The 25,180-nt window shown below is 41.3% G+C and overlaps 1 protein-coding gene across 30 annotated transcripts in view; it reads right to left on the bottom strand.

The window, feature by feature from the left end:
- Positions 1–25,180, bottom strand: part of si:ch211-285f17.1 (sickle tail protein homolog) — a 110,233-nt gene that overhangs the window by 9,675 nt on the left and 75,378 nt on the right. For 20 of the 30 annotated variants that reach the window (XM_044176812.1, XM_044176814.1, XM_044176801.1 and 17 more), the window contains 11 exons: positions 19,098–19,178; positions 17,677–17,872; positions 15,006–15,204; positions 13,842–13,935; positions 8,056–8,858; positions 6,389–6,493; positions 5,804–5,853; positions 3,948–4,087; positions 3,661–3,836; positions 1,481–1,611; positions 382–529 (listed from right to left, as the gene is read on the bottom strand). In XM_044176812.1, coding sequence (XP_044032747.1) covers positions 382–529; positions 1,481–1,611; positions 3,661–3,836; positions 3,948–4,087; positions 5,804–5,853; positions 6,389–6,493; positions 8,056–8,858; positions 13,842–13,935; positions 15,006–15,204; positions 17,677–17,872; positions 19,098–19,178 — 2,123 coding nt within the window. Of the gene's footprint in view, positions 1–381; positions 530–1,480; positions 1,612–3,660; positions 3,837–3,947; positions 4,088–5,803; positions 5,854–6,388; positions 6,494–8,055; positions 8,859–13,841; positions 13,936–15,005; positions 15,205–16,541; positions 16,696–17,676; positions 17,873–19,097; positions 19,179–23,854; positions 23,991–25,180 lie in introns of those variants that run through there. The other 10 variants (XM_044176815.1, XM_044176811.1, XM_044176810.1 and 7 more) reach the window with 5 other exon arrangements.

Here is a 25,180-nt window from a genome sequence, read left to right on the forward strand (position 1 = left end):
TTTCAGGTATGAGACAAGAAAGGCATAGAGGGAGAGTGAGAGAAAAATTGAGAGTGAATTTGGTATCTGTGACATATTAAAATGGAAATGAGGCGCTGCAGCGTCCACCAAATTAATTCACTTATCGGTTCAGTGAAGGCGATGGAAGTAAATCAAGCTGGACGCCACACTCCTCTGTCCACACGGAATGACCTCTTTGATGGGATGAAGGCAGCCTTGCCTGTATAATCAAATAGTACAATCTCCCATCATAGACCCCTGTGAGTGCTTTTTGTTTTCATCTTCAATTCCCTCTCTCACTCTCAGCCCCCATACCCCAGCACCTCTTCTCCTGATCCCTACTTTATCTCCACTGAAATTTTTTCTCCATATTTCCTCTACCTTCTCAAACCGCTGAGTGTGTCAGTCAGGCTCTTGACCCTTTTCAGCATGCTGTCCAGTTTATGAGGCTCCTCCTTCAAAAACTTGACAGCTTCCACTTCAACCCTGAGCACAGCCCGCATTCTGGTTTGTAGGGCTGGGAACTCTCCTGAGGAAACAGAGAAACATGCACACATTTTGTAAACAGCTATTGTTTTAGAATATTTTTGACTAATCTCAATTTTGTTTTATTTATAGCTGCCTACATTGTTATTTCTGATAGCCTCAGAATAACATTTAGACTGTCATGGCACTACTCTTCAGAGAAACTCATATTAATAACATTTACAGGACCACCAGCTCATTAAGGTACTGTGACCTACCATGGCTGTTCAGTGGGATACATTACTACCTATGAAAAAAGTTATTCAGAAATATCTTTATTGAACAATTAAATAATTACATAGCCTCTGAGAGGATAGTATAGTTTTATGGTAGGTTTTAGACATAAGAGTCTGGTCTGTAAGTCTGGAACATCCATCATATCAGCAGTAAACCATATGACTGGCTGATCGGGCTGGGCAATAATTTAATATTATCACTTATCGAATCAGCAGAATTTTATAGTGGTGATATGATCTACCTGTGATACTGTTCTCCTAAATTATTGTCAAAATTAATGATGAAGGGAAAACTATAATTAAAAACTAGAAAATTAGTTAGTCCTTGTTTTAAACATATTAATAATTTGGTCTTATGTAACCCATAACAGTTTAATGCTTTGAACATCAGTTTAACTATTTTACTGTATCTTTGCATACGTTTGACAACTCATGATATATATTGATACTGGAAAACAGCCCAAATATTTTTTTTCAATCATATTGCCCAGCCCTATTGGCTTATATCTAATATTTAACAAGAGGCCAGTGCCAGCCTGATATCAGTCTGTCATATAAATAAGACAATCAGTTGGAAGAACCATAGTACCAAACACTTTCTTGTATGTCACCTGTTTTTTTTTAATCATAGCAACTACTAAACTTAACTAAAACAGTTTGGAACAGAGGGTTACACACAATATTGTTCCCAGTAGTGAGAATATTATTTGTTGTCTTACCTTTGAGCCCTGCCAGAGATTCTCCCACCTTCCTCAGAGTCACCGCTCCCTCCTCCACATCCTTCAGGGTCACTGCTCTGTGTGTCGCTGCTGAGTCTTTCTGTAGAGAGACTACATACTGCTCCAGCTCACTACAGAGACACACAACATGCACAATGGAAAGGACAAAGAATTTAGAGTTGACAGAGAATCCAGTTTTCTTACAACAATTGGTTAATTAATATAATATGGAACTATCTTTGACAAATATAAATATGTACAGTATGTTCAATGGCAGAAATGAAAAATGAATGGAAGCTCATGATCAAATGCTTTAATGTATATATGTTATTCCATTTTAGGGACTATTTGTTCTGTTATACTACATGGAGACTATTTGATTAAGAGAAAGACAGAAGAAAAAGATTTTCACACTACTAACATTTTATTTACTCTTTGCAAACACCAGGGGGCAGGAGACAATAATTTATCTTAAAGATCATACAGTGATACTGAATGGGCAAAGGTGAGAGCAAACTTTGGGACATTATCCATAAAAAAAGGACAAAATTTGATCATATGTAAAATAGGGAGGGATAAACACTGATTTCCACTATGCAGTTCACTTTACTGTTTACATTAGATTGCTTAGTCCGTATTGGATTGGATCTAATCCCAAAACCATAAATGTTTACACACTGAATGAGAGCTTATTGGTGAGAGAGGCCTTCGCAGCCATCCCAGTGCTTGATAAAAATGGCTACCCCACAGGGAAATGTGCCGAATGATAACATTGTGTGCAATGTTGGATTGCATGAGAGGGACTCAAACGGTGTTTCATTGTGGCCAGGTACCCTTGAGAAACACTCTTTTATAGAACTCCCCTAAAGGGAGTGGGAAAAGCAATAAGGAGACAGTGTGTTAAATGCCCCGCTATGCCAAAGCCTGTTGGTAATAGGAATGATGATGGGAAATTCCAGCTGAGGACAAAGGAAACTGATTTTCCTTTTTTATCAATCCTCCCACAGACAAAAACAGATACAGTATGTCTCCATAATATATACCTCTGTTATGGTATCTGTGAAGGCTGCCTCTTATACTCTGACCCACAAAGTACTTAAGGAATTATCATGCGCTTTTCATATTCTCTTTTATATACTCTAAATTACTGTTATTAAATGAAACTAACAGTATGGGATCCCAAGCAGCATGTGACTGAAGATGAGAATAGCCTGAAATACTGTAGCTGTTGAGACGAAAACTGACTTACAAGTAAGTCTGTGGAAGCCTTGTCACCATCATCAATACTGTCTACTGACAATGACAAACCATCCTATTTAAAACTCCTGGGACTAATTTGTTTCCTTGCTTTTTCAAGTATTCCTGTCCTTGGATTACTAGCAAACTATTCCACATAGTATCAGTTTCATAATTTAAAGTACTTTGTTGCCACAGAGTTATAAGATGTTTCACAATGTTCCCATATAGGTCGTGATAGATTTAGTTCTCCTCTTGAGAGGGCAGTGGTTTTCACACCACATTCTCCCACTGGTCTTAAAGCCAAGCAACCCTAATTACCAAGCCTTATTTAAAGTACCAGCAGCCGTGTTTTGCTGACTCACAACTGGCTGGATACCAAGGGTAACAGAGAGCTTAATCCACTGACTTCCGCCTGTTCCCAGCCTCCATGAGCTGCTATCATTGTGTTTATTGGAGCATATGTTAGGCACTGTGTAGCAAGACAACGCTGTTTGACCTTGCCTGTAAACATCCAAATAAAAAGGATTCAATTACTGCTCCCTGTTGGCAAGATGAGGCAGGTGAATTAAAATAAGAGCAGGGTAGCAAGGAGTTACTCCACAGTTGGGTCCATTGTTCAAGTCTGCTGTCTCTGAGAGGCAGGCACTGCTTGCCTGTATGAACCTGTGGGCTGTAATTTGGAGGGTGTTGGCTTGTCAAAGAGTTTTGGAGTGAATAGCTTAGGTGAGCTGATAAAAATGAAGCCTTTTGGGGATTTCCTAGCCGCACGGGTGTGTACTAAATCATCTCTAATACTTGTGCAAGACTCTCAAGAAAGGAGTAAAAATCCCTAACAACAAACATCCAGTAATGAATGCAAACAAGCGAATCGGTCCATTTTAGACTATATAAAACATAAAAACTGTTATGGAAGTAAATCAGTGAATTTTGAGCAGCCTTACCCAAGTTGTGTGAGGACACGCTCCTCCAGACCCAAGTACTTGTGCCTGTCCTCTTCTACCAAAGTTCTCTGCCTCTGGACAGGGTCCTCCAGACCCCGCATGGCCTCTGCCAGTTTAACACTGATTTCCTGCTCTGCCAGCTTCAGCTGGACTCGTAATGCCTCCTGGTTCTGGAGCTGCACACAATGGGAATGAGATACTAGATGACCTTAACTAGCAAACCAACGTACAAAGCTGTAGGAGATACTAACACACTCGAAATGAAAAAAAGGAGAAAGAGGTCTTGCCTGCAGCTGTCTCATCTGATGAAGTTGCATCCTGAGGTCAGAAACATTCTTCCTGAACTGCAGGAGGTTGACTTTGAGAGGAACTGAGCCCTTGTCTGATGGGGCTGCACTGCTCTTGGGAGCCAAGACTGGGGAACCACCTGTATGGGGGCGGTGGTGGGGTTATAGAAAGTTATAGTTACAGGCACATAAAAGTAAAAATATATTTCTTCCCTTAAAGGGAGTAGACAGAGTTGTTGTTTTCCAAACCCATCCTCTCATCCTGTCTGACTTTACTTGACAAATTATTGGACATGATTGCACATGTCTGCAAGTGCATTTTCTCTGCAAACAGACTGGACTTGTTGTCTTGATGTTCCTAATGTTTAGTAGAGATTGCCTGAACTCTCTGTGGCTGTCTTTTCCCCGCACAATAAGCACAGATATACTGGAACTCATATTGGCTGCACCTCTGAAATGTCTGTCAACTGATTTCGGCATTTCAGCCACCACTAGAGACGGAGAAGAGGTTGAAACCATGGAAACCAAGGGATCTAATATTTGCGGTTTGGGTGAGAGTCCCTAAATGGCCAACAACAATAATAACTTAATTTGATCCTCTCAAAAACTCCAGCATGAGTTTTGACTCTAATGACCTCAATATCTGTTAATAAATGTATCCAATCTATGAGTGGGTTGAATTGAAGACTTCAACAATTAAGGGTTGGTTCAATCAAATTTTAAAAGAACATTTCGTCACTTACCCCTAAGAACAAGCTTTAACAGTTTTCTTATGGACTATTTTTTTGGTTGAAAGTAGATCAATAGTCTGAAAAGACATGTTTGTGTTGAATTCTTTAAATTTCATGTTTCAATGCTGCGAGCACCACAAATGAAATTTCATTCACCTCCATTGTATTGACTTTGAGGCAGAAATCTCAAAGAAGAATATCTCAAAACATGGGCAAAATAAAACCAAAACAATTTGATAGAACCAATCCTTTAACCTTACAAATATGAGGTACATTAAAGAAAGTACACAATAGGTCAGGGAATGTTCAGAGTGCACTATAAGCTCCCTCGATGCAGAGACTCACACTCTGTTGAGGCAGTAAAGGAACCAACTTTTTGTCTTCATAATCCCAAAAATCTATTCTATTCCTTGCATACTACCTGACAGCTGCCTAGACCTGAAGTACAGGTTACAATGTACACTGCTGGTTGTGTTTTGACACAATGTCCATCAAAAGAAGTGCAGGCTGTGTGGTGACAATGAAGAAGCATTTGAGGTATGGCAAAAAAACAAAAAAAGAAGAAAAAGTGTCACTGATTTCATGTTTGATGTAGAGACGGTCTGGCCCACACTGTAACTTTTCTGATGTTTTGGAGATTCACTCAAGCACAACATGACAAGTAAATCCCTCCGAAAGCTACATGTGAAATGTGTCACGAGACATGAGATTAGCTCTCAAGACACATGAATAGTGTCTTCTCTATGCCATGGGTGAGGTTGCAGTTCTTTTTGTCAAACAAAGATCTTGCCACAGACCGCTGCGGAATAGAGATTGAATCGCTGAATCATGTTGGCAGGCTTGAGAAGTAATAGCGTCTTGTTTTAAGTAGTGCTTTGAGGAGCTTGTGTTAGCTCTGCTGGCTCTCGTCTCTTATCTCCTATTAAACTGGATGTACGGGGGAAAGGATTGTAAGGAAATATGAACCGATGACAAGCAAAGAAGCCTGATTTTGTTTTCCCTCCCTGCAGCACTGCTCATTGCAAACTGTTGATTGACACTGATGTGTGGGCTTGTCTGCACAAGACATTATGGCGCTAAAAAAGAAAAAGTCATGAAAAGGAACAGAATAACTGTGATACTAACCTGAGCTATGTGCACTGTGGGCTGGAGATGATGTCTTCGGTGGTCTCTCACTGCATCCAGAGAAAAATTCGTAAGAGCAGGATTTTGATCGTGAAAAAAAGAGTGTTTTAGGGCCCTTTAGAATAATAGGTCAGTATTAGTAAGAACATACACATTACAACAAAGTATGATGGGAAAGACTGACAAACCAGAGGTTAAAATGATGTTAATGATGTTAACAAGCTTCATCAGTGTTTAACATAGCATAGAAACATACAAATTCACTGCAGTCACAGACCTTTCAGACTAACCGTCAAGCAAACTTTAACACAAGGTCTCCACAGAAAAGATCGAAATGCAAAGAGTTGAAATGCAGCCAGATAAACCATACATAGTGGCCGTTTATCTAGAGAGCAAAACAATTCAATATCAGATTCACAGTCAAACCTATTTCCTCTTCACCAGATGCCATTTAACCTGAGTGTTTGATATGGCCATTATAGAAGGGATACTTTATCTTTCCTACTCTGGCTGAATAGCCAGGCTTTTCATTTGAAACTCCATTTCCTCTGATGCCTCACTCTGTCCTATACTGTGATTGCTTACCTTAGAGGCTCCTTGGTGCCACTAGTGTTTGGCCCCTTTAAAAGTGCATGCTGAACAAGACCAGTCAAGCTGGCAATCTGTTGCTCCATAGCCTTCATTCGCACTCTGCAGAAACATCAGAAAATTCTACTTTCAACACTGAGGCCTATTGGATATTACAGCTCCCACTAGAGCAATTATTAGCTCAGAATGAAAACGGGAGGGCTGTAACACAATAATCAATTGTTTTTAATTACCTGATCATTAATCTTTTTGTTATTTCATGGGATTACACGGAGATTTTTTTTTTTGCAATTGATTTGTAACTATGTCCTGAGTAAATATTGACTCCGGTCAAATAAATTGTTTATGAATTACAGCTGCAACAGCACTTGACTCAGTCTTTTCACAAAAAGAAAAAGCTTGATTCCAAATGGAATTAACGAGATGGACGACTCAAGACAAGAAATTAACCCTAAGGTCGACACCGAGGGTGTTCAAGTCATAATGTTTTTTAAATAAAACAAGAGTGTGTCACAAGTGGTGGTTGCTCAGAAGAGAATGAAAGGACAATTCAAAAATTACACTGCCTTAAGAAAGCCAAACACCAGAGGGGTGAGGAGAGGACCTTACGCTGAGATAGCTTGATAAGCCTAGAGGTTGGAAAAGAGCACAACTTTTGTTTTCCAATGTCATCATTTATTTTGAGGAAGGATATGGGGCCAGCTGAGGACACATGGGGGGCTGTGGTTTTAGCTGTCCTATATTGTGTGAACACAACAATGCCTAACCTCAGTGTCATGCAGCATATTTCACATGAATAAATTCTATGACAGTTAAAGAGCACTGAGTGTTGGGACTATGTTTATTTTGAAAGTAAAGTACAGTACTTTCCCATTCAAATTCCTACACTTGTTTTCCAGTTTCCCAGGGCATTTCTAATGAGGGGTTTTGGGCTGCCCAGGTGGTCCAGCCTGATCTGTTTGACTGATTGGGCCATTTCAAATACTTATTCAACCTGGTCAATATTTTCTTTGGTTTTCCTAGGTATGCGTATAGCCTTTGTAACCTCCCTTTTAATGAAACCACGTTTGCCTGGCTAAGTGGCAAGCATCCCTCTTGCTCTCTTTCTATGTTTATATGCTCTCAGTCAGAGTGGACAAACCTAACACCAGGTACCAAAATGTCTACTGGATTATCCAAACTGAATAGACTCTACAGAGGGATTATTGTTAAAACAATAGTCACAGAGTAACAGAAAAATATACAGTGGGTTAATGGGGTCTCCAGATACTATCCTGTTTCAGTGGTGGTAGCTATGTCTGGGTCTACACACTATAATAATCAACACTGTAAGCTCCAAAGTTTGAATAGGGACTGTGAAAACAATGGTCAGATAAGCAGAACTGGTTGTTTACACAAACCAAACTGATGCATAATCTTGTGCATTAGTCTGCTGTTCTTAATGTGCAGATGTTGACGCTCAAGACAGTGAGAGGGCGGGTGTATTCTTGCCTTCAGTCATGGATGATGAAACAGAGTCAGAGCCAGGGATTGAAAACCAGCAGCTCATGGTTAGGGTGAAATTGGGATGCAGAGTTAGTCCATGCTCCCATGCGATGTTTCAATCCTAATTTTAACAATCCCACCAGCCCACTGTTTGTAACGCTCGGTCCCCTGGCGCTTACCGTGTCTGATGGTCACTTGCAGGTGGGATGGGCCCCTGGAGGTGACCCTGGAGGTCTGCAACTACAGGTGATCCCATGTTGCTCCGGGGCTTGGTCCCTGTCACTTCTTCCTTCCTGAAGGACTGGCGCACAGGAGAGCTTCTCTCCATGGGAACACCATGAAGTGGCACGCCATGAGGAGGCCCACCATGGATGTCAATCATCCGTACCTCAGACATTCGGTGAGGGGATGGGGGAGGAGTCTTGGAGCCCAAAGTAGGCAGCTGGCTGTTTCTGGACTTCTGCCTGTACAGAGAGGGGTGATCCATAGTGTCTGTGGGGCTGGGCCCGCCGTAAGAGCTTGTGGAGCGGATGGAGGCACGGTGAAATCCCCCCATGCCATGTTCTGGACCATCAAGCCCAGGGTTGGGGTGTGGTCCATGGGTAGTAGCCATGCTCATTCTTCCCTCTTGGAGCAAGTATGGGTCTGCATACAACCCCTCATTTCCCCTGGCTAGACTGTGGCTTTTACCACCCATGTCCTCATCTGGCTTGACATCCCGTCTCTCCAGAATGGCACTGGGACAGGGTGAGATGGAGCGGGCTGGAGGGTTGGCGTTAGCCAGTCGGTCCCTGGGGATAGTAGCGCTGCCAGGTATAGAGCCCTGCCGTGGGCCAAATGGGATTCTTGAGGGGGATGGGGGCATGGAGTGGGGAGCTGGTGGTAGTGCTCCCTGCATGGGGTGGTGTGGTGGGGGACCCATGGGGGGCTGTCTAAGAGGGTGCGGGCCATCACGACCGGCATGCACCATATCGCTGTGCATCTGGAAAAGCACAAAAACAAACTTATTACTTCAAATAATGCATGAAAAGTCAAAGTCAATCCCTCAATTTAACGATTGGTCAATAAACCAGACTTCTGCCCGCTTGAGAGCTTCATCTACTGTTTATTTTGTATATATCCTGTATTTCTGGACTGAAGTTGCCCTTGAAACAAAAACACCCATCTAACTCAGTTTACACTGTTGTTTTTCAAAGAAAATAGACTGTCAGCAGTTTTTCCAGAAGCAGAAAATAGTTACTCGCAATGCTACTATCCCTGTGTACACAATACAGTATTTCACTCAAAGTGCTGGATGTTATATTCACAGGATCCTATAAAACAATATTACAATACATGAACACAAGATTATTTCTTTGTAAGGAAAGTCTGTAGTTTTTAAAAAGGTGAGGTGATTTACTTTTTTCAACTTTAAACAAACACTGTGATTGTTCTCTTTAAGATAAGACTGTGGCTTTCTGAAAAGAGTTAACATGTGCACCTCCAGGGCTAAAAGGTAGTTGGTTATTTTGCAACAAGATCTGTCATAGCACAGTCTATTTAAACAGTAATCTGGGCCGCTGTTCTTTAGCCGACCACCCATACGGACCCTCGAAGGCTAATGTACAATAAACCTAACCTCATTTAACAAGAGTGGCTTTCCAGGTTAAGGGAAATATTAGCGCTCAAGCTTTATGTGGTAAAACTACAAACTAGAAGGTGAAAGTCTTACAGATACACAATAGAAGTAAAAGGAAATCTGGTTAATGTGGTGAGCCACCTGCTGTGTGAAGTAGTACAAGTTTCACCATAAATATAAACAATTGTCTTATTACATTTCTTCACAGTTAGCTCTGTCTAATCTGTGCACTACTTCCTCTACTTTGATATTGATAGCTTACTTAAAGGTCCAGTGTGTAACATTTAGGAGGAGCTATTGGCAGAAACGGAATATAATATTTATAAGTATGTTTTCATTAGTACCTGAAAAAAGAATCGTTGTGTTTTCATTATGTTAGAATAAGTTTTTATCTACATAGGGAGTGGGTCGCCTTCCACGGAGTCCGCCATGTTGCACAGCCATGTTTCTACACTAGCCCAGAACGGACAAACCAAACACTGGCTCTAGATAGGGCCGTTTGTGTTTTTCGCGGCCACTGTAGTTTCTCCTACACGCTTGGAAGGGGAGGGTGATGCGAGCAGTACTCAAATGGTTGCAAACTGCAATTTCAACGCTAGATGCCACTAAATCCTACATACTGGACCTTTTAAAGCAAGACTGTAAGTTTTTAAAGAAGAAATAACACATTCTTTCTTTTACAAATTAAAAGTTTAACTCATAAGCAGGAAAACAAACCTTTTCTCAATTTAACACACTTAGATAACACACAAGATTTTGCTGCTACAGTAGCTTATACTGGCTAATGGTAGCTAACATTAGTTAACGTTAGCTTAGTTAATGTTAACTTTAGATAGATACTGCATTGCTGTGTAACTGACATTAGAGTCAATTTGCTAACTTTATGGCTCTTCTCTAGTTGTGCTTTTGTTTTATCATTTACCATCATTTTACTATTGTCACTTGTGGCCACAGTGGCTATTTTTAACTATACCATCTTAGAACCTACAAGTATGACAACAATATAGTGAGTTTATTTATTCCAAGGTTGAGTTCATTTTCTGTAGAAGTAAACATTTCCCTGTGCTAACAAGCACAACTGAAATATAATGAGTAATAATGATATAGCCTGTGGATATGTGATGTGCTGGGTATGAACACTGTGCTGAGGAGTGTCACATGCAGGGCCAAATCTTTCTTCCTGTCTAACTCTCTATTCCTGTCAAACAAACAAGCTATTGTTCCTTCAAGGTATGACTCATGGGTTACACCTCCATAAGAAGACAAGTCCAAATCTAATGCAAAGTTCTTTGAAAAACTTCAGGTACAGTTTTTCACAATGTGCTTTTTCAGTTTTGTTTTTATATATTTTTTCCCCAGTGCCGATACAGTTTAATACAGTGAAGAGAACAATTAAGTGGGTGTGATGTGAGAAACAGGTGTGTGTGTGTGTGTGTGTGTGTGTGTGTGTGTGTGTGTGTGTGTGTGTGTGTGTGTGTGTGTGTGTGTGTGTGAACTGGAAAACAACAACTGCTCAAAGTGTACAGTAACAAAGGGCTCAGGCTTGGCTGAGATAACAAAGGAAAACAAGAAAGAAACTTGCTGGCAGTGAAAGCACACACAGCCCGTAAATATGGCAGCAACAAGTCTGACCAAACAACAAAATCTATAATAGGAAATCTAAGAAGCACAGAGCCACTGCAGACCATCATCAAACCCTAATGACTTTCACTATCCAAGGTGCCTACAAACATAAAAAGAAAAGTTGCCCTCTTGTGTAGGAATTCTCTGGAGCACTAAATAACATCTCTGACTGCTTTGCCAATTCCAGCACAGCCTTATAAGAACAATTATAAAAACAACAGATGTTATACGTTTGGAAGACTAACTATTCTCAAAATATCCTTAAAATACACTGACTTTATAAAGACAATCCATATTTGCCTGTACAACATGCTAAATGTTAAATGATAACTTACTGATTTGAGACAAAACAGAGGAGTAAAGGCTTGAAAAAGAAAACGAGAGGCCTGGTTCAGAAACATTTGGTTTGAGTTTGACTCGTGGACTCAGTCTGCTTCCACTGTGCTCTTAAGCTTCCAATAATGAGGGCAGAATGTCTGGTAGGAGCGCACAAAGTTGCCTCGCTCTCTTGCCATGTTGGAGATGGAGAGGGTTCCTAAACTGATTCCCAAACTGCAGAGCCTCAGAGGCAGCCAAGCTAAAGAAGATAAAGATGAGCTGTGCTGCAATGTTCATGCGGAAGTGTGTCAACATTTAAGTAGCTGGCTCTATGGCTGGACTACTATGCTGCTGTGTACATAATAAAAAAGATGGGAGCTTGCTGACAACATTCAATTTTTAATTTTTGAATAAATATCAAAATTAGATGGATTGCCCTAAGGGGAACAGAAGTTAGCCAATAACTGAACCTCTGTTTATAAAATATCTCCTACACCTATGTGTACATAACATCACTTCTGACAGCCACTATTGACTATTCTATGAATACAATTCATTTTTTGGGCACAATCCCTTTCATACGTACAGATTTATATTTCTAAATATTTGCTGCTTGTTTCGATGAAACATGACAAAAGAGATGCTTCAAATTCAAGAAAATACCTCTTTATTCTAACATGGGCATATTCTGCATATCAAGTTACTTATCAGTTACTGTCTACATCTGTCCACCTTAAATCAATTACTGACAGACAAGATATTTGTTTTCATAACCAGAGACAGCTCTATTAGTCCAGAAAGCTTCGATCAATAACAGAGGTAACTGCAGACGATGCTTTAAATCTGATCCGAGGCCTGGCATTCCTGCAAGGCAAGAGGACACTCAATAGCTCAAACAGATGTGAATTATATCCACCCCCCCGAAAAAGTGTTTGAACAGGTGTACAGCTCATTAAGTTGTAGTATTTGCCCTTTTGCTTTCAGTCTCAGGGTTTCTATTTCATTATCAAAAGGGGTTGCCAAGAAAAAAAACAAAAAACTTTTTTGTCTCTCGAGCATTCTTTAAAAGGCAAACTAAACAAACAAAAAAACTTCAGTCCGAACTTTACAGTTGCCAAGAGTGTTCAAACTTGCCAATATGTTTGTGGGGAAAGGGTAGCTTGCCAAAAGATTGCCACAAGAATGCAAATTTTTTTATTAATGCAACAAATGTAACAAATCTAACAAATTTATTTCAAAAGGTCCTGTCCTGTCCTCACCCCACAACCACGTCCAAACTTTGTATCTGTGTCAACTACTGCTTGGTTAAACAGTGACAACAATCTTCTTCAGCATACAATATCTCTACTTCATGCCTAGATTTTACAATGTTTGCACAAGAGCCCTTGTAAAGTTGCCTTGCTTCTCTCTGTGCTTAATGCATTTCTGTTCATCCAGTACAAGTTATATTTTTCAAACCTGCTGATTCAGCGAGTTGTTAAATAGGCAATTTTGTAAAAAATAAAAAAGGATGAGGAAAAACTGCTCCACACAATGTTCTTCTTCTGTTGCCAGTTTGCAACCTTTCCTGCTCTTAAACTATTAAATTCCCATTTCACTTTTTCAGTTGTATCTTTTTTTTGCCATCTTTTTTCTCAAATGTCTTTTGTTCACCTCCCCTTGAAGGACCCCATCACAGAGAGCCAGTCAAAGCAACCTCGCCTGTCAGCAGCAGAAAATAAAAAGTTTTCGCAGCACCTCAAATTCATCATGCCATCTGAACCAAGACCTCTTAAACCATCATTATGTTTGCCTCATCATTCCTATAAACTTTATCAATTTCACTTTACACTTATGTGACACATACAGTGTGTGGCAATGGGATTATAGCTAAGGTTAATGCAATTTTTGCAGTATCACAATGGTGCTGCCACGGCGCCTGAAAATCCGTGGCAGGCAGAGAGGAGCAGCGGGTTAGATAAAGGGTCAGGCGGATTAGAGAGGTGGATTTGAGGAGGAACATTTGAGGAAACAGCTCTTTGGGGCTTTAGTTTTGTTACATCAGCAGGAAACAAACATGCTGGAATCAGAACAAGAGAAAGAGATTAGAGCTGATATTGGGGGAAGAATGAACAAGGAAAACAGTGCTGAGATTCGAGTTCAATTGTCCCTTAAGCAAGCTGCACCAGAGCGTACAGGCGAGGCCCAATCACAGGCCCCTGGGAGAACAATATGAGACCCCCTCTAAACAGATTAAGAAGAGGCAGGGGGACATTCCTTCCCTTAACTGCAAACAGAATGTAAGAATTGGAGGCTGGGCTTACTATTTTATCAGCAACAGGTCTGGTCGTCTCTTTGCAGCTACTGCTGTTAACAAGACAATAATTTTCACTGATGTCTTAGCATTCGTGTCAGTTAAGTACTCACCCTGGCATCGCCGTTGGCAGGTCTTGGCCCATGGCTGAACGCCTGTGCTGGGTCTTTGTGGTAGACCTTCAGGCAGGAGTGATCTGTGATGTTCCTGTAGGGGGAAGAGGTGTCCCGTGGTAAAAAGGCAGCCCAGATATCACCATCAGACAGCGGCCGATCCTGCCACAGCCTGGATCTTCTTAGCAGCCCTGCCAAGGGCACATACCCTGACTGAGGCTCTGACAGTCCTCTGTTATATGACATTTCCTCTAAATCTCTTAGGTCTATAAAAACATCTACTAATACTATGTTGAAACGTGGCTCGACTACATAAATGGAGAGCGGATCTGTTCTTTTTCTGGTCTCACTCTCACACTACTGTATGGTGTTGCACCTTGGACACCTGTACCACCTTAAGGAATCATGAGACACTTTTTTACAGCCCTGATAAAGAATTAGTCACAAAGTACACATCGCACTTGAGCAGGAACTCTGGAGTCAACAGGGCAAAGCTGCTAAAGTCTTCAAGAGTACTGTTTTTTTCTGAAAACAAAAAAAAAAAAAAACAACTACAAATGGCTGCATTCTGTCTCGGCACATAGAATCTGCTGTACTATTGATAAGACATGCTGGTGAATACCAAACCAGGAAGGTACAAGTTACAAGAAAAAGCAGTGAGCTAGTATGTGTGTTTGTGTGCTTGTAAATGATACACACAACACAGTATACAATACTTTGGAAACTACACTCTGAAAGGCATAAAAGGACCTCAAAAAGTGTAAAAAGACAAAGCTCACATTGCTCAAACTTTCTAGAGTCAAACTTTCACCAGAGGAGAGAGGACAACAGGCAGGAAAGTCATCGAAGTCTCTCAAGAGTGCTCTCCAGTTTGTTTGGGTATATCGGAGCCATAGGGCTTCATCTCCAAATAACTGTCTTCCTACTAACTTTTAACATGAGGGTAAAAGGAAGCAAGAATCTTTCCTGGCCAGTGACACTTCCTGTGCATGGGGAGTTTAGAAAGGAAGTGTTGAGGGAGGGGAAAAGGAAAGGACCTTCAAAGGAAGACTGAAACTATGCAGCATTATGAAACTTAGATGTCCTGTTAACACAATATATGCTGTCCAATACATAGACCTTATTCTGTATCCATGTTTATCACACACAAACATACATTTTTACCTGACATCAGTGAGCTCATAGTACATATTCCTCATGTCGTCTTTGACGTAGATGGCAACGCTGGGCGACTCCAGCATCTTCATGGTGAGCTGCTGCGGAAAGGCACCAACAAACAGAGCTCTGATAGTGTCGATGCTGGTGATCTCATTAGGCATGCGAATCTGTTTGGTCTCATCCCCGTACTGCAGGTACAGTGCACCTACAGACAGAAAGCAGGGGAGCAGGGTGATTATCCAGAAGTAAACTCCTTTCAATTCATGAAAATCTTTCCTATGAATTGTTGCCCAAAGGACATCAAAGCCTTTGAACTGATAACTTTTCTGTGGTGTTTGGTTTCTTGGTAGATTTTTAGTAGCATACTTGTAAGACATGTGGTATTTTACTAAACCTGCCACTCAACTCCTGTTCGTGTTACACATATTTGAGAAAAGCTTGCTCTATATGTGCTTGGGGTGGAACACTACAAGTGCATCAATAAAACCAAAGGCTGAACCTCTGAACCCTGGGTGTGGCTTCTGTACTGTGCTTTAGAAAAACAGATGTCTCCCACACAATATTTATGGACATGCCCACACTGCATTTGTATAAACAATGCCAGAGAAAAAAACACAAAAAAAAAAACACATTTCTATTTCCATTCTCTGATTCATTGCTCCAAACAGCATGGCACTGATTTTTATAGGGGTTATGTGTAGCAACAATAGAACTTTAATGAAAAGAACAATGTTTGTGTTTCTTTTCTAATTATTTTGTGTCATATATACATTACAATGTCACTTACATTTGTGCACTGAAAATAGCTGATTTTAAGGAAAGGAGGTATGGTTTTACTTGGTGTAACCCCATAAAAGGGCCGAGCCAGTAAAAGCTACCAGATGTTGGTGAAATATTATACAAGATCCTACATGCTCCACGAGACAGAGTGAGACAGAGAGGGCAAATCCAGGAAATAAAATTGCTGAGTCTATCATTGCTCTCTTTCTGGTCTGTCTGGATTTCTGGGTAGTAATAACTTTACAAAGTGCCCATTTGCAGAATACCTTCATTTTTCCCCCGAGAGCTGTTATGTTAACAGTCGGCTAGTTTTCATCCAGATGTTAGCAATTAAAGCGAATGAGTTTGATGACAAAGCGCCTTTGATTGAGCATGTATTGTGAAGATGATTATGAATTCTTTAACATCAGTTTTATTTGCTGCAACAAAGTTGAAGAGCTCGGTTCTAACAAAGAGTTGTGTTACATTCCTGAGCGCCTGGTTTCACTCAGGATTGGAAGCAAATGGCCAGTGGGTTTCCTGACCAAATGGGCACAGCATTGCAGACGGTCTGAGCTTTTAAAGTTTTCCACATTTCTCCAGTGAGACACAAAAGTTTAAACTAAGCATACTCGTGAAAAATATCATTCTGCCTCGGTTTATATTATCACAAAGTTTGAAATGCAACAAAAAAGCAGAAAAATACTACATTAGAACCACTGAATAAATTACTTGAAATACAATACACTTGATCCCACACTCTAGATTAAGTCTGATACTCACATTAGGGGTTTTAAGGATTTCCTGTTTTCTGCTGAGTCTTATGATGCTCTGGAAAAGACCACGCGACAACTCCTACAGTACAAGCTGAAGATACTATGCCCAAGAAGGAGCCCCAAATGGCCGTTGGGACCCAGTGAAGTGTGTGCCTGTGTGTTTGTGTGTATGCGTGTGTGTGTGCAAAAGACTGTGGGAGGGACACTGTAGTTAAGTGGTGCCCCTTTTTCTCTCCTCCCCTTTCATCACACCATAACCCCCCACTGTCATAACGCTTTGTCCTGATGTTTTTGAAAGGAGAAAGAGAGAGATGGAGCGTGTGTGTGTGTGTGTGTGTACATATGTGGTAAAGCATAGTTGTTAAAAGTGTTTTGTACAGGTTTTGCATTTCTGCTTCTCAAGCAAAGCAAGAGGCGCTACTGGCACAGAAAAGTGTGGAAAACGGCACCCTATAGTTTCATTCATTTTCACTTTGGTCAAAAGGCATGCCACTCAGATACTTTGCTACTATCCAGCAGCAGATGCCTTGCTGAGTTGTGAGCTAGCTTTGAAGACTATCCTCCTAAAAAATTATAGACTCTCACTTTGTCTGGGGAGTTCTCAAACTCTTTCTGCCACTCTCACCTCAATGCAGCAACCTAATTCTGCAAAACTTATAGCGTTTGGATGCAAATGAAGCACCATGTGTGTTGATAAGACGACCCATTTCTAATCCTGTCAATAACACGGTGGCACATTGTGGTTGGATTACCTAATCTTTCACTACAGAGGAAATGAATTCTAATTAAAAATGGAGCTGTGAGCTGAAGGTAGAGAGAGGAGGGAGAGAGCAGAGGAGAAGATAGATGGAGTGAGAGGAAAAGACTTGGACAAGGTGACACGGTGAGATCATGGTGTGGTTCGGAGTTATTTCAGAGAGTTCTAAAGTTATGCCAAGGTTATGCTAAAAGAGCTGCAAAATGTAGTTTATCGAAGAGGATTAATGTCAATTCACTTTCACCTCAGTCTATTCACAAAGTCAATTTAAGATTTGAGATACAGCCATTATTCTGAATTTCTTAATAGACCAGACAAGACCTAACCAAACAAGCAACAAAGTCTAATCTAGATAAGAAATGTTCTAAACCCAAACACATCGTACCTAGTGAGCGGTCCTTTGTTTGGTTGGTCGACCGCACCACGGGTAGGCTAGCACGAACCCGGCTACCGCGGGTAAATGCTGTGGGAGCGTCGGCCTCAGACATGGTATCCAATGACTCCAGGGAGGCCAGGGATAGGTGGTCAACCTGGTCGCCGACGCCGGGCTGCGGACTGGGGCCGTGCTTTGGGCTTCTGCTCTGGAGGGGGAGGCACATGGAAACATAACACGTTAAGGGTTAGACCATGGACACGTTGTACACAAAATTATATAGTACCTGTACATGCATGAGTTTTTTATTCTTGAAATGACACAAGAAAGCTTTCTAATTTCCCAATGAGCGGCAAGCATACTCTTTAAGATATGACGCATTTGGTGGAGTTAGAAAATAACACTGTATCTCATTCTTTGGTGAGCTAGAATAAAGCACCTTTGATGCTGACTTTGAGCTTGACTCCAGCACAACAACTAAATAAACCAAAAGACTGCAGTCATGCAAAAGTGCTGCAAAGTGTTAATAGTATATTGTTCTGATACATGCTCACACATCTTAACACTGCTCAGTACTGTCCCACAAGCACATCACTGCACTAAAAGTTATCAAGCATGAGGAAGCTTCTGATCATACTACAGGAGTCTCAACTTTTATATTTCATATGCACCCAAAGGAGCTGGAGTCTGATTTAATAATGATACTAACAGCGTATGAGAGAAGTTTTCAAATAGTTCAAACCCCGCATGATCATACACTGAGATCAAACTGAAAGAGATCAAACAGAAACCTACAATGTGGGTAATACAGAAGAAGAAATTCCTTTTAACCCCTGATTAAGGATCAGGAATTGTGTCATCAGAACCTGAAGATCAGTTGGTTACTCTGTAATCAGATCTGCATGACGTGGCATTGTGAAGCCACAGCTACAATAAGACGATGTGTGACGAGACTACAGAGCCCATTGAGCTATTGTGCAGTGATGTAAGGTAATCTCCACCACAGGGACAAGGTGGGACTCAAACTTAGGGGTCAGTGAACACTGGGCTCTTTATGAAATGCTCTTCTTCCCTGGCAGAAGTGTGGTGCTGTAGAGCTAATGCAGCTGGAGACACGAGGCCAGGTCCACCGGGTTATCTTGAACATACCTGCATGCACATGCTGCTGTTCTCTCACACTCATACACATACAGGCAAATTTAAATGTTTTATATTAAGTGCAGTTGACATTTGTGGGAGCTTTCATGGCCAGAACTGGTTTAGCCTGGCAGCAAAGTGTGCTTGGCAGGCACAGACAGGGCAGACGCTAAGAGACACGGTACCAGGGTTGGTAACATGGTCACACAGCAGATGTTAGTGAGGATGCAAACATAGCCACACACTCTGACACACACACATTGGCATGATGCAGATAAGATAAAAGGCTGACTAACTCTGTGGGGCAATTGGATTTTCATCAAGTACCTCTGAATGTCAAGCTCAGAGTGAAGGGAGGAGAGCATGCCCTGTAAAGACTGATGGGAGAAAAGAGGAGAGAAGGAGAAAACAAAAAGCAAATGGCTAAGAAATGTCAGTGGGAGGGTGAGATGGAAAAAGAAATGGTCATCAAACAAAACAGAGGAACCATGGAAACAAATCAATGTCAACAGCAAAGCAAAGAAAAGGAGAAAGAGGCTAAAAGGAGAACCTAGATGCAAAGGTATCTTCAACACAATCTTCAACAGCAGAGAGTATTTAATTTACAACTACTTACCACTTTTTATGAGCTTATTTGAGTTTAATGAGTACTGACATAGAAATCCCGGAAACCCCATCACTTAATAATTTCTACAATTACATTAACTGCCATCATCAATTATATACAATATCCCTAGAGCATTTCCAATCATCACCGTTCTCATCCCCATGTGATATTTGCTGAGTCAAGTGTGCGAGCATTTATGTGATGCACCTCCACAGCCACCTGACACAGCAGGCAAAACTGTTGAGCCATCACTCAACTCCTGTAATTCCACTAAAATACACTTAGGCTGCAACACTCAGAGATTAAAAATACATGAACAAAAATGAGCCCTCATACTGTTACTACATGATGATAGTCACCTTTGAAAAACAGAAGGGTCACATGGAGTTGACATGTCACCTGAAACCAGACATGTGTTGGGAAATTTAATCTGAACACTGAATGATTTATGAGCGTATTCAATGGTGGTGGGTCCAAACAGCCCTCCCACACTGCTGTTCTATCCTCTCATATGCTACTGTGTCACCCTTGGGAATGTTGAATCATATTGGCTTCCTCAACTGTAGGTAGCAATTATGTCAGACTGGTCTGGCAGTGTAATCCAATATTTTCCAAAATACCAAAGTGGAGGAAGAAGCACTCAAACTATCATGTCTTGTGAGTTTATTGTATTTTTTGCATGAAAAAACACACTTGATGAAATAAATAAATACTTCAGATAGGGCTGGGCTATTTGGCTGAAATCAATATAACATAGCTATAATTAACATAGCTTTTAATTAAGTGGCTGGAATCATTACTTTGGGGAGCATCATTTTGTAAAACAATAAGAATGCAGTGGCAAAACCCCTGAGAGTACAGAATTTAAAAAAGGGTGTACTTTATTGCCTATGACGCATGAATTGTGTTCTTTTTTCTTTACATAGTCTTGCCTTAAGTACGTTAATTAAAACAGTTGCTTTCCACTAGCTGCCAAATCTCAGGAAAACGGTACAATAGCCACAGTGTGACAGCTGGAGAAGAATTGCACGGGAGAAAAAGATAGTTAAAGCGGAAGCAGTCGCATATAAAAGTGGAGGAAATTGCAAATGAGACCTTCTGTCTCCTTGTGGAAAGGGGTAATTAAGTTAAACCAATCCACACCGGTCCACATCTGACAAATGAGGTGTCCCCTCCAAAGGTCAACAGTTTAGCTCAGATGAACTCCTCTGTCTCTCTCCCTCCCTCTTTCTCATGCATGCACGCAGAGATCATCATTCTGACAGCGGCTATGTATGATATTGCCGAAATGCCTCACATCAAAAGCCACTTCCTGTCCTGGCTAACCACTTCCTACTTTAGGGTCCAGATGTGAAAACCGCAGGCCAACCGCTGATTAGCACCATAAAAACCTCCTTTATCCCGCTCACACCTACAGTACATTCCACACCAGTGATTTACCCCGCTTCGGTCAAAACCATACAGCCTGTGATTCTGCTTTTTCAGCAGCCACTCCCACTGTATGCCACATTTGCTCTGACAGCTATGATGAATGTGCAACTGAGACACCGACATTAGCTTATACACAGGAATATGACCCATTATGTTATAAAGTCATGAAAGAGTCCTTTGGGAAGGAACCTGTCTAGAAAATAGATCTTGTATATGTCAAAGAAATCAGAAAATGTCTACTACAAAGATGGTGGGTTGTCTGTGAAGTGCTGTAGCCGATGTCAGTGGGTTGTTATTGTAAGACCTGTGTCAAATACTCACCATGATTCGAGTATGTCAGAGCAGGCTTAGAAATATCTCAATGGAATTTGCCTCATCTAAATGCTCATGTTTTGTAGCTTGGAAACGCAAACTGCTCTGTTGCCGCAAACCTTCTCCTCAGGCCGTCAGGCACTAGCTCAAAAACTCACTACACTGTGCATCTTTTGTGAGTGATGATTAGGCAAACAACCACGCTTGCAGAGAAAACGGATAAAAGAAAGTAAGTAGTTCAAATGTGTGCTGTCTGTGTGTTGTGTGTGTGTGTGTGTGTGTGTGTGTGTGTGTGTGTGTGTGTGTGTGTGTGTTTGAAAGAGAGAGAAAGAGGGATATAAAGAGAGACTGAGTGCGTGCATGAGCGAGTCAGGCCATTGTTCCAGAAAATCTGACCTGAACCCAGGACATCCTGAAAACATTTATGCAACAGTGGTCTGACAAACAGAATGCTGTCATTAGAAAGAAAGCCCAGGTCTGTGTGTGTGTGTTTTGGCATTCCCAAAATATATGTAATATTAATATAAATGTTATAGGTCAGTGATATTACATGTGTTAAACAGTATATCATACTCTCTTAGAATGCCAACATTTCACTTCTCATTGTATCTGCACCTCGTGAGCATGCATGTACAGTATGGGTGCTTTTCATTGCTACCTGTCGCCTGTCTTGAATATTAAAGAGCCATTTCAAACTGAAGGCACAATGTTGCATGATTTCACCAAGCAGAACAGATTATGTCATATTATGCAGCCCCTGCCTTTGCTCCTGACAGACAGGCTGACACACGGAGCTGAGATGGGGCGATTAAAGTAAATCACGATTGTTAAGAATAATGGCAGCTCCCACCAGGAGCTTGCTGTGTCACTCATGGAGATTTAAGTATAGACATAGCCTCGAAAACTGCCAGAGCGTCATGCACCACACCTGCTGTCAGCCTACACAAAGCCCACTGATTGATGCCTACTTTCTTATATAATCAACCTGGTTGGGGTTATAATAGCTTTCTCATAACCATAGCCTGGCTTTCACCTTAAAAAAAGAGGGCATTCTCCTGACATCTCTGCAATCATGTCGACCTTTTTCACCTTAATGAGGAGAAATGATACACTGCGAGTTTCAGGCCAAGAAGCCAAAGACCACTTTCATATAGATGTATTTAACAGCCACTACCAGGGTCCGACTATAATAACGTGCATTCACACATCATCTCTTATGTACACATTTGAGCAAACACACACACACACACACACACACACACACACACACACGTAACTAGAGAAACAAGTTTCATTCACTCATTCTATATTGTCTTTCCAGATGTGAAAGAGTGTAAACATGAGAGTGGAGGCAGACGCTTTTGTGGCTTTAAACACAAACTCCGGTGTTGTGAGCACAGCTTTCCACTTAAGATGCTAATTTGGCCCTGGCTCTGGGGAGCGGAAATGGAGCTAACTGTAATTACCTGGCCTGATCTGTATGGCAAACACATAAACAGAGGACGGTGGCTCTGCAGACTGTTAACCCCTTACTTAACTTGTCTCATTCTGACACGTTATTCCACTTAGAGCATTGAGTCTGAGTGTCAAATTTGAGGAAGATGATTTTAGTATTTGTGTCCTTCAGCAAAACACTGAATCAGTACTGTCCTCCCTTTTAGCATCGTCTAAAAGGTTGAAGTGTGTCAGATTTTTTTCCACAGAAGTTAGTAAAAGTTTAAAAAGCAGGCACAAACCTACAAGAGTTCATTAAAAACACCTGTGTGAGTCTAAAACTCAGTGCCACTGCAGTTCTGCTCAACTTTGAAGCACAAAGCCCCTGTCAATCAACCAGTCAGCGCTCGGTCCGTATGCTGTCTGTGGACAGACCATCATCCTTTGTCTCCCCTAGCCTTAATGACATTATACTGAAATCCCCTAGTCATCCATTCCCATTCATTGCTACCACATCCCTCTCTCCCTCCCTCCTCTGATGCATTCCTCCTCTAATCCCTTCATCCAAATCCCCAGATGACCTTTCAGAGATGGGCTTGCTTGTTAATTGGTGTGTTAAAAGGAGATGACTTTATAGTATCCACAGTCAAAGCTGACAGTGAAGGTGAAGCTGTGTGCAGAAGTTGTGGCAGTTCAAGACCCGCAATCTACAATTTATAATCAACAGACCATGTCAGAAATGTACAGGCAAAACAATAACCAGAACTGTTACCATCTCATTAATAAAACATTAAATTGGCAAGTAAAATATAATCAAGAAGATGTGTCATTCAGACTGCAATAATGTATAATGTATAATCTCAGCAGACACAATACTGTGCCTGTTGACCCAGTGCACAGAGGAGGCAAGATGACTATCTCTTCCGCCACTTGTGATATTTCCAACAACTGAGCTACACCGTCCAATTGATTTCATCCACTCACGCATACATGAGTTAGTCACGGTTATCACCAGCAGACATCTCCCCCTCTTCTGAATGAGGGAGGTTACAAAAGTCAACTTTGCGTTACCATCAGATATATCAGCCAATGGGAGTTTGTGGAGTAGAAAACGCTGTCTTGGGCTGGTTCTGCCACACCAGGTTTAAAAGCAGAGTTGTTTTAATAGCATGTTTGAATATATAAGTCATGTTCAGTATAACTCAAAAACATTTTAAGCTAGAACATCATGTTCTAAATTATCTTAAAAAGCGTGAATGCAGTATTTACCATATCAGACCAGTGGCGACCTCCTTCCAGCAGTGACTTCCAAGTGAAACTGGAAACTCCCTGGTTTAAGGGGAACAGGGTCTCTTCCTCCACTGTTATTTCAGCACTTGTGGCACTTGCTCTGTACAACTGCACTGTCCTGCTCCCTTCCCTTTCTGCTCTACCTCACAGCGGATGCCCCCCCCCATCCAATGCACACACTGGCCCACATCCCAAACTATCCAACAGCACAATACAAACACGCACAATCCACACCCGGCAGACAGCAGGGGAAAGTCATTGTTTGTATATCTGGGTTTTGCATTCGTGCACCATTGTGGGAGACAGAGATTGTGTTAGAAAGTGAGGGACGACCACGAATCATGACGTTCAAATATTTCTTAGTTGCATGCTATTCCAGCAGCCTATGAGCAGAAAATCCGATCCCTGAAACAGCTTTAAAACTCCATAAAGTTTCCATTCGATGCTAAAACATACATTTTATCTTAAAACGGCAGCTCCAACACTAATCCTCATGTCCAATCTCAGCTTCCATCTTCCTGCCCTGAGGCTGTTGCTGAAGACAGAGAGATAACACTTATGTCCCGAGGAAATAAGACCCAGCTCTTCCCTTAGGGATCCTGATATACTCAGCAGGCTCTCGTCCTATAGAACACAAACACTCGGACACAGTGTTGTGCATGAATGCGCTTAAAGAGCGAACGGTGAATGGTGAACTGAACGTATCCGTTTGCAACTAATGAACTTGAACATCTCTCTCGTGGCAGTGAACGACGCTCATGCACTGTGTTTTACGGCACGCCTGTGTTTTGCGTCACAGAATCTGATGGGTCACAGATTTTTGAAACAACAAATCGAGCTGAAGCATTCGACCAGTCTTGGGAAATATCTGCGAGTGAATGATGATCACAAGAAATCATTAACAAAGGGCAAGACGAGCCAACAGCTGCAAAGTTCCTCCACCCAAGTCAAACTCAGCATTTTGCAAAGGAAAAAAGCGGAAGAAATTAAAGTGAACTAGTTAATTTTTTGGTACTGTAAATTTAGTTCAAAATTAAAATTGTGAACTATGAACATGAACTAGTTCATTTTAATCTGTGTGAAATAACTTCAGCTAGCTTGAGCTAGCGCTTGTGAAGTTTGAACTTGCACAGCACTGCAGACACACCCAGTGCATGGACACACACTCACACATCCAAATAACAATGCATACATATGCATGGTCGCCATTCTGAAATATTCCTAGTTTGGTTTCTGAGAATATTTTGCGATAATGAATGTTGGGATCATTACAGGAAGAGCAATTTGTGTTGGTAAGTATACACT

Source organism: Siniperca chuatsi, linkage group LG19 (genome assembly GCF_020085105.1).
Source record: "Siniperca chuatsi isolate FFG_IHB_CAS linkage group LG19, ASM2008510v1, whole genome shotgun sequence".
Classification (NCBI taxonomy): Eukaryota; Metazoa; Chordata; class Actinopteri; order Centrarchiformes; family Sinipercidae; genus Siniperca; species Siniperca chuatsi.